The sequence below is a fragment of the Bombus impatiens genome, unplaced genomic scaffold, assembly GCF_000188095.3.
Source record: "Bombus impatiens unplaced genomic scaffold, BIMP_2.2 scf_1068, whole genome shotgun sequence".
Lineage (NCBI taxonomy): Eukaryota > Metazoa > Arthropoda > Insecta > Hymenoptera > Apidae > Bombus > Bombus impatiens.
The window spans coordinates 486,650-502,432 of record NT_177487.1 but is presented as its reverse complement, the minus strand read 5'-3'; the positions used below and the strand labels follow the sequence as shown (position 1 = coordinate 502,432).

The following is a 15,783-nucleotide window of genomic DNA, read 5'->3' as shown; positions in this document are numbered from 1 at the left end:
GACGGGTGGAAAAGAAACGGAGACAAAGCGGCGGAACGATGAGACGCGGCACGAATCGCCGATAAAACGTTTAATCGCGGCGGACGTTTCGCGAATGCCACCGTTCCACCACACCTTCCACGAAAGCAGAAAAATCGGAACGAGTACCGAGAAGAAGAACCGGCATGAAATATGCTTGTAAAAGCAACGGAGATCGTCTGCTGTGTCGGCTGTGAAATCATTGGAAGATACTAATGGCGAGCGCATAAAACGTTCCGTTGCAACATCGTCGATATCGCGCGAGACTTACCAACGATACCACTAAAAAGACGAGAAGCACATAAACGAAGAGATTAGGTGGAAATAAAAACGGAGGATGCGAATGCGCGTCGGTAACCGTCGATGAACCGAGCTATGGTTCGCGTTGATTCGCGAGAGAAGAAGATTTTACCAGACACAGTTCGGTGAAGGGATACGTAGCACACAAGTGGGAGAACTGGCTGCAAATCGCGAGTACGTTATTGGTGCCATTAACGGCTGGCCCCTTGCTCCTCTATCTAAATTGCTTTCTATAATATATTAAAGTAACGCGGATTCTTGCGCTTTATTATTGCCAAGATAACGACACAGCCTTTTTCTTCCACCGTTATATCACCCTTCTCCTTCGTCCTCTACCCTCCTGCTCGTATTCTCATTCACTGCTAGAACTTCGCGCCCATTTCTCCGTCTATACTTTCGTTGGGCGTTCTCCTTCACCGACGTGTTCCCGATTTCTTCGAGCCGCGCCGTCTCCCACCGTAATTCTCCGCTTTTCCACTTCCGTTTCTTTCCTCCCTCGTCTTCTCGCCACTTCGTCCAAGTCCATTTCCGTTGTTATCGGCATCCTCGTCGTTTCGTTCGTCGACCATCGACCGAGGACGAAGATGATCGAGTCGGCAAAGGGGAGGAACCGCGATCGCGAGAATATGAAAACTCGCGGCAAAAACGTCATCGCGCGCACCATTTCTTTCTATGTACGTTTTCGTAGAGAATCTCGAAGAACGATCGGTTCGACGTGCAGTTACGTTCTAGTTTCCTGAAATGTGCTGTCGAGACAGCGAGCGGATTAGGTAGACGTGGAATGTGGCGAACAACTTACCTGCTATACTGGACGTGGAGGCTCCGAGCCAAGCGTGGGACGACTCCAACAACTTGGCCTGAAACAGAAGAAACATATCGCGTTAGAATTTTTAGCCATCTTTCGACCTCGATATCTCGATCGCGTTTCGCTAACCAGCCGCCACGATTACTGTTTTTCGACCATTCGCGGAGTCGTAAATTCCCGTTACGATTAAACGATCGAAATGATCGATCCCCTATTTCGGTTGGGATAATAGAAGTCGTTTAATTAGTATGACACTTGATTAACTATTCAAAGATACGTTGCGGCACTCGCCAGTAAACTTTTTTATTTTTCTATTTGGTAAACTGTTTACAATCGATTCTCATTGAGAATTATAAGTAAGTTATTTTGGCGTGGTACTGTAACTTGGATTATAAGAGTTCATAGAACGTTTGATTCTAGTTGAATCTAACGCTTCGATGTAAAGAGTATTGTCTTTTCAGTCCGCGGATCTGATCCGTCGTGTCAAGTGATTGGCTAACTAATGGGTTTCGATGGTTGTTAACTCTTGTATTACATCTGTTACCGAATTTAAGTAAACTTTCCAACGGTTTCTGTCCCGTGGCGCGCTACACAAGACGATTGCCAGATATCGATACGTCTTTACAGAATATTTTCAGGTAGCCTAAGGAACCGCTATAAATCTTAGGATTTATTTAGCTAAGGTTCTCCAAAGGAGCAAATAGTCCTTGTCTTAACAGTCCCTAAATCTATCACTTACTGCGGCAAGATACGGGAAATCTGCTTTCCTCATGCGCGATGCTTCCCGCTGGCAACTTTCTCTCAAGGGCAGTTAGCATCCTTCTCCAACCACCAACACAGAAACTAACCAATTAACAGAAACGTCCATTGAAAATTATAAGTAAGTTATTTTGGCGTGGTACTGTAACTTGGATTATAAGAGTTTATAGTACGTTTGATTCTAGTTGAATCTAACGCTTCGATCTAAAGGGTATTGTCTTTTCAGTCTGCGGATCTGATCCGTCGTGTCAAGTGATTGGCTAACTAATGGGTTTCGGTGGTTGTTAACTCTTGTATTATATCTGTTTCTGAATTTGAATATTTCTTCTTTAACTGTGGGTGTCTTAAGGTCGCGATGTACTGTTTCGTTGGCAACATACCAAGGTTTTCTTTTTATTTATTTATTAAAATTTACAATCAATTCTCGCATTGAGAATTTTCAGTAATTTTCTCTGGCGTGGCGCAGTGACATAGCTAATTATTTATAATAAGTTAATACTTATTATAGATAAGTATAATTTATAAGTAAGTATTGTAAATAAGTAAATATTACTTAATATAAATATCTAATTAAATCTAGTGTTCAGGTCTAACGGGTAGTGTCTCTTCAGCCTGCGGATCTGGTCCGACTATCAAGTAATCCAGTAATTAGGGGGTTTCGATGTTTGTTGACTCTTTTGCTGTATCTGTCGCTATATTTTGCTATTTCCTCTTTGACTGTGGCAACATACCAAGGTGCATCTATTAAGGACCTTAGAGTTTTTGATTGGAATCGTTGGAGAATTTCTTTGTTGGAATTACTCGCTGTTCCCCATAGTTGGATCCCATAGGTCCAAACAGATTTTAATATGGCCTTATGTAGCATTATTTTACTCTGCGTGTTTAAGTTGCAGCGTCTGCCAATGAGCCGGTAGAATTTTTTTAGTTTTCATTTCAGTTGTTTGGATTTATCTACGATGTGCCGTTCCCGTGTCATTCTTCTATCCAGAATCATGCCCAGATATCTAACTGTATCTTTGTTTGGAATTAGAATATTATTTACGGTCACCTGTGGGCAGGATTGTTCTCGCAGCGTGAAAGTCATATGACTGGATTTATTTTCATTTATTTCGAAGCGCCATTGATAGTTGTTGGTAGTTAGCAGTAACAATTGACTCGAGTTTCTCGACATCTTAAGCATCCGAACTTGTATCGTGCATCGAAACGCATCGACCAGAAGTCGAACTTGTAATCGCGAGTCCTACGCATAGCGTTCACATAGAGTATATGTTAATAAATATACAGGGTGGTTGGTAACTGGTGGTACAAGCGGAAAGGGGATGATATCTAAGTACGCGAAAAAAGAAGTCGAAAATATACAATAAAAATTCTACAGTGAGATCCGTTATAACGAGACGGGATAAAGTGCACGCGTACCGAGCGAAAATTCAAAGTCGATTTTCTCGAAAACAAAGCCTCGAACGAAAAATCTGTATTCTATATTTTCGACTCCTTTTTTCACGTAGAAGCATCCCCTTTCCGCTTGTACCACCAGTTACCAACCATTCTGTATATTGTTAAATATATTCAAGTGTTTCTTCCGCGCCTATCACGACCTATCCACCTCAGATATTATATATGTGAATTGCAACTTTGCAATTTTTGAGAAGACTCCCAATACTTTGGTTCAGACCCTTCATGATAGCGGTACTTGAATAATAACACTCAGAAGTAGCTGTAATCCGATTATGTGTGCGCGAGAATTACGACAATAAGCTTGAGCACGAAGTGACACAATGGGTCGCTGAACGTAGCCACGATCACGGGATGGACGTTTTTACCTAACAGAGGTATGGAGTAATCGTATAGCTCTTCTTAAAAATATAGTCGACCCGAGGAGTACAGAGAGGTACGGAGAAGAGTACATAAGTGCAGTTCGATTTAGACTGAGGAAGTTAGTTGAGTTCTACTCGTGGACGAGTAAGTTGAGCTACACTTGAATTGTGGACCAGTGAGTTCAGTTCGACTTGCACTTTGGAAGAAAGCACATTTGCTACCCCGTTGACCGTGGATTGGTTATCGAGCCTAAGATCATTGCCATTGGCATCTCGAGTATATAATTACCACGGTTACTTGTCAAATTCTGTAATAGTCATATTTGTACCAGTAAATATCTTCTCTACTGCATAACAACAACGTCTAATCCAAATGAAGATTCGTTACACGCCCGTAACCCTAATGATAACTCGACATATACTTGCAACAACTTCGTAGAGAAGATAGTTACTCTGGTGCGTAGATATAAGTTAAGTAAGTGAATGATCGAATGATTCAAAACCCGGTCAAGAGATGTTGACTGTTCTAAAGTCGACGAAACAGTGAAGTTCGGTGACGATGCTGTTGCAAAGGAAAACTACCGTTTCGGTTCCACCACTGGTCCGGGAAACATGGAAAACCCCACGTTTTCCCAATTTTCACCTGATGCAGCGGTAACCACAAGAAACGTGCAGACTCGAAGATGTTTCATGCCACTTAACGGTACATCAAAGATTCTCGTTCTATGACAGTTCCTTAGGGATATTGCGATCCGCTTAATTCAATGTGTACAGCCGGTGGTTTCCTCGAACGTGAAGAGTCACCGGACGTAACAATTACGGATCGCAAGGTTCGCGAGAGAACGCAGAAGGGTTAACGCGTGGAGGCGGCCGGTGGAAAAAGTGAGACGAGGTCGGAAGATGCTCGACGGAGATCGAGGGAGCGAACGGGTTCCCTAGAAGCGAAGCCTGCGTCTCTGTCCACAACTTTACTAATATGCGAGTTTTTCCGGGTCTCTATAAAGGGGTTGCGAGACGCGGCAAAAGCGCAAGACACACGCAAAGTTGGCTCATTTGAAAAGTTTCGGTCCGCGATTTCCGCAATACCGAGAGATCGGACGGTGCGGCCTACCGACGCCGGACTTCTCATATACCGAATCACTTGCAGGAGCCACACCACTCGGCTGACTTTGCAAATGAATTTTTAAGGGTCGAAGGGCTTCGCTGCTCGTTTGATACGCGTCTCGATCAAACTCGCAACTCCACCGTGCTTTCTCTCTCTCTTTCTGCGTCCATCGTGGCTATCGCTGTAACGCCGCGAGAATGCTACCGACGAGAGTGAGACTCTAAACTTTAGCCGGCGATAAACCTGCCCTTTTCCGAGACAACGAGCATTCCTTCGAACCATCCGCCGCGTGTTTACCTTGGAGAAAACGAATTTTCGTTGGTACGTTTGCGCGTTCCTCTGCGAACTGACACAATGAAAGCGGAAATAACAACGGTATAATAACGTAACGAGACGACAAAAGGGAAGATAAAGTAGGTTCTATTAAGAGTTCAAATCCGATCTCCGGAGAGACATTGTGTCGAGACGAAACAGTCGGCACAATAATAATAATAATAATGCTTATAATAGCGGTAGGTGCGGCTGGGTAGCGACTCGTAACCTTGAACGAGAAGATAAGACCTGCGATTCGTTCAACGTTGCTGCAAGATGACGGTGTCTAATTTATTCAAAGCGATAGGAGCGTCACAGCGAAACCCGACTAGACGATGCTCTAACACATAAATCTATATCGTGTCTCGATAGCGGCGGATAAATAATTTGAAGATTCGCTGGTGAAACGATATCCAGCGGTTTGGTAATAAAGAAGAGGACAGCCGGGCGTGCACGCGTCTCGAGGAAACCACAAAACGTGTATCGGTGCGACAGGGAAATCGGGTTTACCACGGGAACAAGTCCATTGCACACTAATGCACACACGCCGCATCCTGTCATGCGTGCATTTTTCATCGTCTCGTGCGGCTGTCGCGGGCTGCGCCTTCAAGAATGCACGTCGCGGTGCACGCGACACGTCGTACCGCACGCTCGACCGCTGCATTAACGAGAAAATTGCTCCTCGCATTCTTCCGACCTTTTCTCTTCCTCTCCTCTGCTCGTCTCGTTTGACTCGTAAGACCGAGCCGACCTTCTTCGACGCAAAGAATCTCTGCTCGAGACTCGTCCGGCTTGTTACGTCCGTCCGAACGCCGGGACGAAGCTTGTTCGCAACGTGCGTTGCAACAACCTACAGCTTAAGGAAGAAAATTCTGCGTCTGAAACGCAGCCTCCAAGGGATAGCTTTCTTCTAGAAGATTTAAGCTCTTGAACCTTGCAACTGGGTTCGCGTCGTTATGTCACGACCGACGCACCTCAAAACCGATGGGCTGATGACGGGCACCCACCAGACGGCAAGGGAGTGCACGCGGCAGCAGGAGGTGCAGGGCTCAGACCCAACACCCGGGTCTACTACTACTACTACGTCATAAGATAACCATTTGTGTGGGGATGCGACCGAATTGCGAGAGCTTCGGTCTTGGAAAGTCACGGCTGGAGTTCGAAACTAAACTGTCATTAGTGTAATCAAGGTGTTGGCAAATAAATTCTCTCGTTTTTCATTTTCATCGTCATTTTCATCATCGCAAGCGTCGGAGCTTTCAACGCGTGTACGGCCGATCCGTTACGAGTCGCGTCGCTGTTCTTGAAAGAAGATTGAAAGAAGAACTTGAAAAAAGATTTCGTTTTTAGAAATGCGATCGACTTTCGGTGAAACGGTCTGGTCGAATGCCGGCAACGTGATGCTCAGCGACTAGCGAAGCGTCACTTCGATTTTCACGCGTTCAGCAGCGCTTACGTGCGCCGACTTGGCTTGACGGAAGATGGATGGCCTAAATCCAAGGGGACAATGATAAACAAAAGTGAGAACAGACGCGGACGAGCGACGGCGGCCTAATTAAGAAAGGCTTGGAATTTCCGGTTTTCCGGACATCCTCGCGGAAAATCCTGTGAACCTTGCAACGCGAGGGATTTGCCAGCTAGTCGTCTATCGTTGCTAATTCCTGCAAATATTTGCCGGGCAAGGATATAGGCGTGCGCGAAATGAATAGGCGTCGGAAGGACGCGAGGGGAGACCTGATGAGAGAGTATGAAAGAGAGAGAGAGAGAGAAAGAGTGAATGTATGCACGGGGATTTGAGTGAATGCGAAGGGACGAGGACGAGGACGAGGACGAAGACTAGTCGGTGAGCAGGCTCGTTCTCTCCTTCACCGGTGCCACAGACGCTCTACAGACGCCCCACCGACGCCGTTGACGTCGTCGAGGCTGCCGTCGACCGGCTGGAGTTTCACGCGGCAGAATGCACCGCGCCACGGCAAATTTCTAATCAGATTAGCGCGGATTAGCAAAGTTCGTTTGTTCTAATGAAATTCGTCTAAATTAACGTCGGAAGAGGGAACGCCGCCTGAGGAGGAACACGCCGAGATCGGGAGAAAAGGGTAGCGAGGGAACGAAGGGGAATCGGTGTACAGACTGCACGTTCAAGAACCATCCTTCGATCCCTCTCTCCCTTTTTCTCTCTTTCGCTGCTATTCGATTATCGCGCTCGCGTTACCCGTGACATCAATTTCGCACGGATCCTAAAGAAAAATACAATTTCACCTGTAACCGTTGTTGGCTATGCGCTGCGTTCGTGGCGAGAAATCCGGGAAAACGCACGTGACGGCACGGTGCGAGCGAGCGCTGGAACAGCGGCACGGGACGACGAGATAAAGAGGAAAAGAAGGAGAGGGAGTGGAGCACGCGCGTTGATTGTCGTGGAAACGCGTTGCGGCTCGCGCGAAAACACGCGGCACCTGTGAATCTGCGCGCACGTAGGCACCACGCGCGTGTAATCTAGGACACGCGAGCCTCTCCTCCTCTTTCGCACGCACGCGCTGATATTTTATTCAGCGATATCGCGCGCAAACTATTCCACCGATAGTCAGCCGGTTGTCGCGCTTAAGTTTCCCTCTCTGTCGCCGGTCGTGCGTAACCGAACGCAAACAACGCGTATTTTATTCATCTGGTAGGTCGGATACGCGAAAAACATGGGGATCGTTGCGCGTCGCGTCGAATTACACGGAAACGCGAGAAACGCGCGACGACTGGCCATCTTTTTGTCTCGGAGTTGTACTTCGTGAAAGATCGGTAAGCTTCGTTTTCTTCGGATCGTCAAAAGTGGGAACCGACGCGGGGAGGGCAGGGACAGACGAGGGCGGAGATCAGGTTCGCTTTCCAACGAGAGACGGGCGGCAGAGAGGTCGAGCGCGTAGTTGGAATTGTTTACAATTTACAGAGGCAATCGAAGCGACTAGGTCGGCGAAGAGAACGGTAGGAGGATGGATGGAGTCCTGTTGACGCATTGACTCGTCATTATCGCTCAACGAATCGTCCAGTTCGATCGGAACGACGCTTTTTAGCGAGTGGCTTTATTTGTGTCCGACCCGTGGACAGTCGTCGTTCAACGAGCAAACGTTCCTCCGTCCCTCTCTCTCCCACTTCTCTTCTCTGTGCCAACCCTGCCAGCCGTTTTACTCGTTTTCACGAGTCTCTTGCGCTCTTTGCCGGTCACTGCTTTTTCGTCGTTCCGTTTTATTTCCAGCCAGACTCTACAGGTAGTCACGTACGGGCGACGGTCGATGGAACTGACCGTTCCGATAAATCCTCTCGAATAGTCGCGTGGACGCGGCAAAATATGTTGCCATCCAGCGAAACACCACTCGCTTCTATTCTTCTCCCGCCACCGTGCTACGAATTTAACGCCAACTTTCTCCAAATCGTTTGTCCCCCGATCCGCCGCGTATCCAGTTCCTCTCATCGACTCGACTTATTATTCCGATTCGACGTCGATCGATCTACCCCGATGCTTTTCATCAGCGGGAACAAGATTACAGAACGCTGCGGAATCCTGTCGTACCTGTTAAATGCCTTGCAATATCGGTTAGCCGCCGAGGGAATCACCGGTGATGCGTTGGCGTTCGTAACGTGGCTACCTTTATTTCCGACTGAACGGTGTTCTTGACTTCTCGCCAGCCAAACATAACGTCTGAATCTAGTCGGTTTAAATACGTTTCCTGTGTATATTATCGTAAGGAGGTTGAGTGGCCTGGCGGATCGCGCGGTTCGCGAGAAACGCCGCGTTACCGTTTCCATTGATTGTCGGCGTTCGCTGATGCAGCGCGCGCGAAAGAAGCGCCGAAAGTGGGAAAGATCGGCCGCCAGCATTTCAGCTAATTTCGTCCGCCGCGCAGCTCATTCGGCGTTCTCGCGATGGATCGTTCTCGGCCTTTAACACTTTACCGACCGCTAGCGGTTCAACAGCATACACGCGTCCGACCGGCAGCTCAGGCGCAGATTTTCCCCGGCGCCGGCTCTGTTTCGGTTTGGACCCTGCGATACCATTCTTTTTCTTCATCATCAAGTTCTACAAATTGGTATAAAACTGTGCGAGCTTACAAAGCAACGCAACTGACGCAACTGAGCAAGGTACCTTAGTACCAGATAGCAAATTACCGCTCAAATAATGAGAAAGACTGTCGGTGACAAAAAGCCGATTAACAGGCTATCGGTCGGTAACCGTCGGCGACAAAAAACCTATTAATCGGCTATCGGTCGGTGAAGTGTTAATATATAAGGAATGGGTTATACGTTGAATAATGTGGCGAACTGTGCTGAGCTGCAAGCAACGTCGGTGGTCGGCGAACGGGCACGCACACGTGCGTCGAGCTGCAATCGCCGTCGACTCACGGCCCCGTGTATGCGTAACCGTGTACACGCATATAGGCGTATAGGCACGCAATCACGCGTGTTGCGATGAAGCTACCTCTCTTCAGCCGGATCGGGGTGCGTTCGATGCTGCGCCGTTAGGAATAGGGATAGAAACGTGTACCGGCGACGATGGCAAGGGGGATGTGGAACAGTGCAAAGCGGAGTAGATCGGAGTAGAGTAGAATGGCGAAGAGAAAGGAGCGAGAGCGGCGGTAGGCAGCTAGACCGGAGGCAGCAGAAAAGGAGAAACGTAGAGAAAGAGAGAGAGAGAGAGAGAGAGAGAGAGAGAGAGAGAGAGAGAGAGAGAGAGANNNNAGAGAGAAATGGAGAAGGGGGCGGCGGGGGGAGGAAAGGTAGGTCGAGCTGGCCAGAGAACGGAGTTAGCGCGATGTTAGCTCGCACGTATGTAGATAGAGTACTGAACTATGTATTAGAGTCGTGTACCTTCCACATAGATATACCAGGGTTTGTATAGTACAAGATTTGCCATTGGCGGAGCCGGTCTGAAATCCTGCACAACGGGTGCTCTCGAAATCCGCACGTGTACCTCGCGACATCTAAACGATACTTTACGAGCCGCGAAAGCTGCTCTGTCGCTACGCCGGCTGGCTCCTCTCCACACCTATCGGGGATTAACCGATGCCTGGCGATGCTCGTAAATTTCACAAATTTTCTTGCTTCCGGTTGGAAGTGTGCACCCTCCCACTGTCTCTCTCTCTCTCTCTCTCTCTCTCTCTCTCTCTCTCTCTCTCTCTCTCTCTCTCTCTCTCTCTCTCTCTCTCTCTCTCTCTCTCTCTCTCTCTCTCTCTCTCTCTCTCTCTCTCTCTCTCTCTCTCTCTCTCTCTCTCTCTCTCTCTCTCTCTCTCTCTCTCTCTCTCTCTCTCTCTCTCTCTCTCTCTCTCTCTCTCTCTCTCTCTCTCTCTCTCTCTCTCTCTCTCTCTCTCTCTCTCTCTCTCTCTCTCTCTCTCTCTCTCTCTCTCTCTCTCTCTCTCTCTCTCTCTCTCTCTCTCTCTCTCTCTCTCTCTCTCTCTCTCTCTCTCTCTCTCTGCGACAAAAAGTACACATCGCGGGGACAGCGAACGAACGAACGAGCGAACGAATTTATTTCGTCGGCTCGGATAGCCGGTCGGACGAATCTGCGCAAACAGCGATACGGAAACGGATAAATGGCGAAGAGCGTGGAGAAAGTACTCGTAAGCTAAGTGCGTAGTATGAAAATACGGCGGTAAGGAGCGGAAACAAAGGGAACAAAGGCGAAAGGAATAGAAAGAAAGGAAACGGGTGGATGTAAAGAGCGGTGCTCCGCTAACGCGAGAACCTACCGAGGCGGCGCCGCGTCACTCGGCGACGATCATGCTCCGAAAGACGCTCAAAAAGCAGAACGTTCTTCTTCGAGCGGAAACCGAGGGGAACGTGGAAACCGGCCGAGAGAGAACGAACGAGCAACGGCGGCAGCATCTGATCGACTCGGGACACTGATGGAACGAGGCAAGGCCGAAGAATCCGGGAATCGTAGACGGTTCCAACGATAATTAAGATAAATAAAAGAGAGAGAGAGAGAGAGAGAGAAAATCGAGGACACAATGGAGGGTTACGCTCGTAACGCAAGAAAAACAAAGGCGGGAAAGAAGAAATAATACGCTCGGTTCCGCGTATCGGGCAAGCCGCGCTACGTTAAGAAAGAGAAAGCAAAGAGGGAGAAGGAAAAAAAAAGCACGAGCAAAGAGAACGAGAAGACCCATAGAGACGATAGGAAGGTTGAGAAGGATCGAGAAGCGGAACGGGGAAAAGGGAAGGGAGAAGGAGGGGAGAAGAAGCGAGAACGGCGTAGCGGCGCGAACGACCGTAAACTTTAAATTTACGAAGTGATATACACGCCAAACATCCGGTAGATATTTAAACTCCGGTTTCACTAAACTCAACAATAACGTTCGCGTCTATTTCGGGCATAGCCGGCTCGATCCTCGCCAATCGTGTCATAACCGTTTCAACATTTCAAATATCCTAACCGTTTTTAATCGGATCGACGCGCTACAGGCTCGGGCACAAAAACTTTGACGATCCTTTCGAAAATCCACGTTATATGTCGTCTCGATGGCTGGCCCTTTTTTTTATAGCTTCGTTCGGTCGACCGTTCGCTTTGTTCCGTGTCTATAGTCGGACTTTTTCCCACGGATATCGAGAACGAATCCGCCGCCTGTTACTTTAAACATCTTAAAGCAGCGCAAATTTACTTATCGCGTGGTCGGTAATCCCCTTGGGTTTCGTTTCTTCGGCGAAAGTTGCGCGATAGAAAGAAAAGAAAGGACACATCGAAGCGAGCAAACGACTCGGTTGAATATGCGCACGTCTGCTGCAACTTTTTCTCCGCTCGACGATTAGTCGATACTTGGTTGGTCAGCAAACGGGTCACAGACGAGATCTGTTTTTTTATTTACACGAACATATCGCTGAGACGACTGTTTTATAAATTATCCTATTTCTATGTGCCTGTGTACGCGGACACGTCTCCCTCGGTTTCTCGAGTCCCGCGAATCAGATCGTATCGTATCGTGCTATGTTGTAATTGCTTTGTAACCCTTTATCCTGTACATTACCTACCGTACTACCACAATTGATGACGCATCGAAACAGACGGCTGAGCGACTAGCAGCGTTGTTTATGAAAATTTGAAACTCCATTCTGCTCGCAAGTTCTATAACCGTGTCGCGACGATGTAGATTATTCCGTTCGTTTGGAAATCGATCGAAACGGCTGTGCGGTGCTGATCGACACACAGCTTTTTGCTATCCTTTCTTTCCCAAGTTTTTTTTCTCTTGTTTAGGTTCACTGACCACCGCCATGCGGCGGCAACGGCAATATGTGCGACGCGAAATCGCTGTCGAAAGCGAGGAAAAATTTTTTACATTTCGGAAAAAAGGTGGCGTAAAATAAAAACGTAATTTAACAGGCAGTGCAGTTAACAGGCTGAAACGTTCTCAACGAGAAGGAGCCGAATGTCGACGACGAGAGAAACGACAGACGCGCGTGGAAAATGCGTAAGATCGCGACGTCCTTGTTCGGAAGTTCCGGTCGCGGCCCGCGAATTCCCAGCCAATTAACGTGCCTGATTCTAATTCGAGCCGATTAAAACCGCGACGCCCCGGCAATATCGTTCGAACGATTTAATTTAATGCGGGGTACCGACTCGATTCAATCCAAATCGATTCCGGTGCCACTCGATTGCATTAATCCGGCCGATTAATTCGACAAAAACTAATTCGTTGGTCGAAATTATTCTAACCTCGTTCTCGGGCCAAGTAACCGTCGTCGGCGACGTCAACGGCCATTGAATTTCATCGCGACGAAACTTTACATTCGCAGTCGACTGTAGGAAGTTTAGAGACGTCGCGAATTCGTCTCGTCCGTCGGGACGACGAGTTGTCATTCGAAAACGATAGGTTCGTTGGTTGTCGAAGATATCCGAAAGAGGCGAAGTAATACGGCAGACAGCGAAGACGTAGAAAAGAGGAAAGGACGAGCGTTTCTCGGTAATTGGGAGCGTGGTTTTGTGCGTAGATTTGCAAAACCGTCGATTCATTATTCATTTCGGCGAGACGGGCGCATCTGTTGTACGAACGAGTGGGATCGGAAAGGGCGATGGGTGGAGGGTGGCGAAAAAGGGTAGCGGGCGCGAGGGGTGGATTTCTAAATTCATCAGTGGACGAGGACGTTGCCCTCTGGCGAGTAGCTTTATATATTTTTTAGTGGAGCGAGTACCGCGATTAAAGAGTCGAGAACAAAAGTCACCGTGGAGGCAACGTAATTCCATCCTTATGAATCTTCTATGCTTCTCTTACCGCGTGCCTCGAGCCCAACCGTCATATTCCACGGCTGGGCGCACGATCGATCTCGAATTCTATAAGCCCGCATAATTACGCGCCTATTTTCGAATTCTCTTCGGTACAACCGATACGCATCGTGCTCTCAGCGTTTCCACCGATTTTCGTTCGTTAAAGGGAGAACACTGGCGCAAAGGGAAACGCGCACTCGCCTGTACCGACGTGAAGCGAAGCGAAGCGCGACTGTCCGCGACAAGAAGAGAAAAAGGAAAAGGAACGATAGAAGGGAAAAACGTATCGGAAATGGCGTGACGCGTGCCGAGAAAAATTGCGAAAGAAAAAGCATGAAACGAAGAAAAGAAAGGGCAGAGAGCGGTGCGCATCAGTGACGCGGCGACGATGTCTCTGGTCGCGTGCTTTTTTCCTCTAGATCGCGCCAAGTCATCGGAAATAACGCGATTAACTCTCGAGCCCTTGGGGAACAAAACGGGGGAGAGTAGGATTTTTCCCGACCGCGCGTTGTCGTTTCCCGGTGATACCAATCGGTGCCGCATCACTGGCACGGTATTCAAACCCGATTCGCTTATCCCGCTCCATCGACGTTCCAATCGTCCTCGAAGAGCACTCGATGATACCATCCCTTGGAGAAAAGGAGCGCGCGGCGCTCTTCTCCTGCCAACAGTTCGACTCCAACCTATTCGATCCGATTCGATTCGATTCCACTGGATTCGATTTGATCGCGGCCCGCTTTGACCGCATCGCGAGCTCGTTTTCAGTCACGCAAATCAAATTTCTTTGCACGACCATCCACACCGCTCTGCCTTTTCTCCTTCGATAAAGACGCCGATTTTCCATCTTTGCCTGCGCTTTTCATACTTTTCACCTGGCTACGGACGCGCGAGACCAATCGTCCGATAGCTCGATCGTTCCAACCACTGATCAGCAAAGAACGACTATCGGTCACGAGTTTGCGGCTTATTCCTTGGAGGATGGCGGCGCGTGCAGGATAAAGAGTAGAAAACGCGTCGAAATTGGTTTGCACTGGGCGCGCAAAGGCGGAAGAAAGGCGTAGCGAAGGAAAGTGGAACCGCTTTTCCTAGTTGAGCGGGTTGGGTGGGCGAGTTGGCGGAAGAAGCGAGCCAGATTCGGACAGCGAAACGGTTTCGATCGACTTAGCGGTTAGAGGATAGGCTCGAGCATTATTCGTACGTGCCTGTGCCTCGGTTACGCGGGCTATCGATTCCTTGGTCGCTTGCCGGGGGTAGTAACGTTTCCCCTCGAAACACAAACACAGGACCTCGCATGCATGCGCGATGCAACCCCATGGTATGCATTCGATACGCACGTAGGTAGCTACCAAGAGGAAAGAGGTCTCCGCATCGCGCGATCGATGTTTGATTGCACTTTATATCGCGTTCCTCTCTTACCCTGCCCTCCCACTACTTTTCCCTCTCTTCCTGTCGTTTCGTTGCCGTTGCTCTCGCCGACCTCCTCCGTTTTCGTCGATTTCTTTCGATCCCGTTTCCTGCTCGCGATTTCCATCCGCCACGCGATACGTCGCTCGTCCACGTCCGCGACAATGACACGCCCAGCATCGAAGATCGTCGAAACGAACGGGGAGCAAAGAGCGCGCAAGATGCGTGCAAGGAGCGTGGTGGAACGGTTCGATTTCGTTTTGGCCTTTGGCAGCGCGAGAGTCGGTAATTAATTCGATGGCATTAGACGCAGGCCGAGCAACGGTGTCGGTGATCGTGTCGGTGATGGTATCGCGCTGGTAGACGCGCTGGAGGTGGCAGCGTCGGCGTCGGCGGCAACGGCAAAATCGTTCTTCTTTTCTTTTCCTTGTTTTTTTTTCGCAGTTTCACCGAGACGGCTGATGGATGATCCTCCATATATTTTGCAGGCCGCAAGAAAGGTAAGACAGACTCGGCATCTATCACGTGCGAGTCTATACCTAGCGGTGGTTCGCGGCGAGCATCTGCGGGCTTCGCAGGATTCAGAGAGAAGAGGGAAAAGGGAGCAACGATGAGAGAAAGAAAAACGGCTATTAATAGCGAGAGGCGCGTCGGTGGTTGCTGTATGTCGGTAGATGGTGATATTAACGGCAAGGAATGTTTATAACTTTGATAACGTTCCCAATAATCTATTTCCGCGGGTAATACATTACGCGGCTGGATTTTACCTCGGGACACGGGGTGCGCGCTAATGGCAAAGTTCGGTCGCCCCGTTCGCCGATACGGACGCAAAACAATAGTTTGCAGGCGAATTTGGCCGCGCGCGCTGCTTCTAGCTACGCCGATAATCCGTCAGGATGACCGGTCGAGTAGTTGGACGCGTCGTCGAATCGCGATCGCCCGTCCTACTACGGTTTCACCGTCGCGTCGTCTGGCTGTGTTTTTCAACGAAACAGACCGCTGTTTCGGAATGGATTCGTTGGAAATC

At 48.8% G+C, this 15,783-nt stretch overlaps 1 protein-coding gene across 1 annotated transcript in view; it reads right to left on the bottom strand.

Annotated features, from left to right (window-relative positions):
- LOC100744467 (protein bric-a-brac 2-like) overlaps nucleotides 1-15,783 on the bottom strand; it is a 175,070-nt gene that overhangs the window by 7,918 nt on the left and 151,369 nt on the right. Inside the window, 1 exon segment of the mRNA XM_024370937.1 lies at nucleotides 1,118-1,175. Coding sequence (XP_024226705.1) covers nucleotides 1,118-1,175 — 58 coding nt within the window.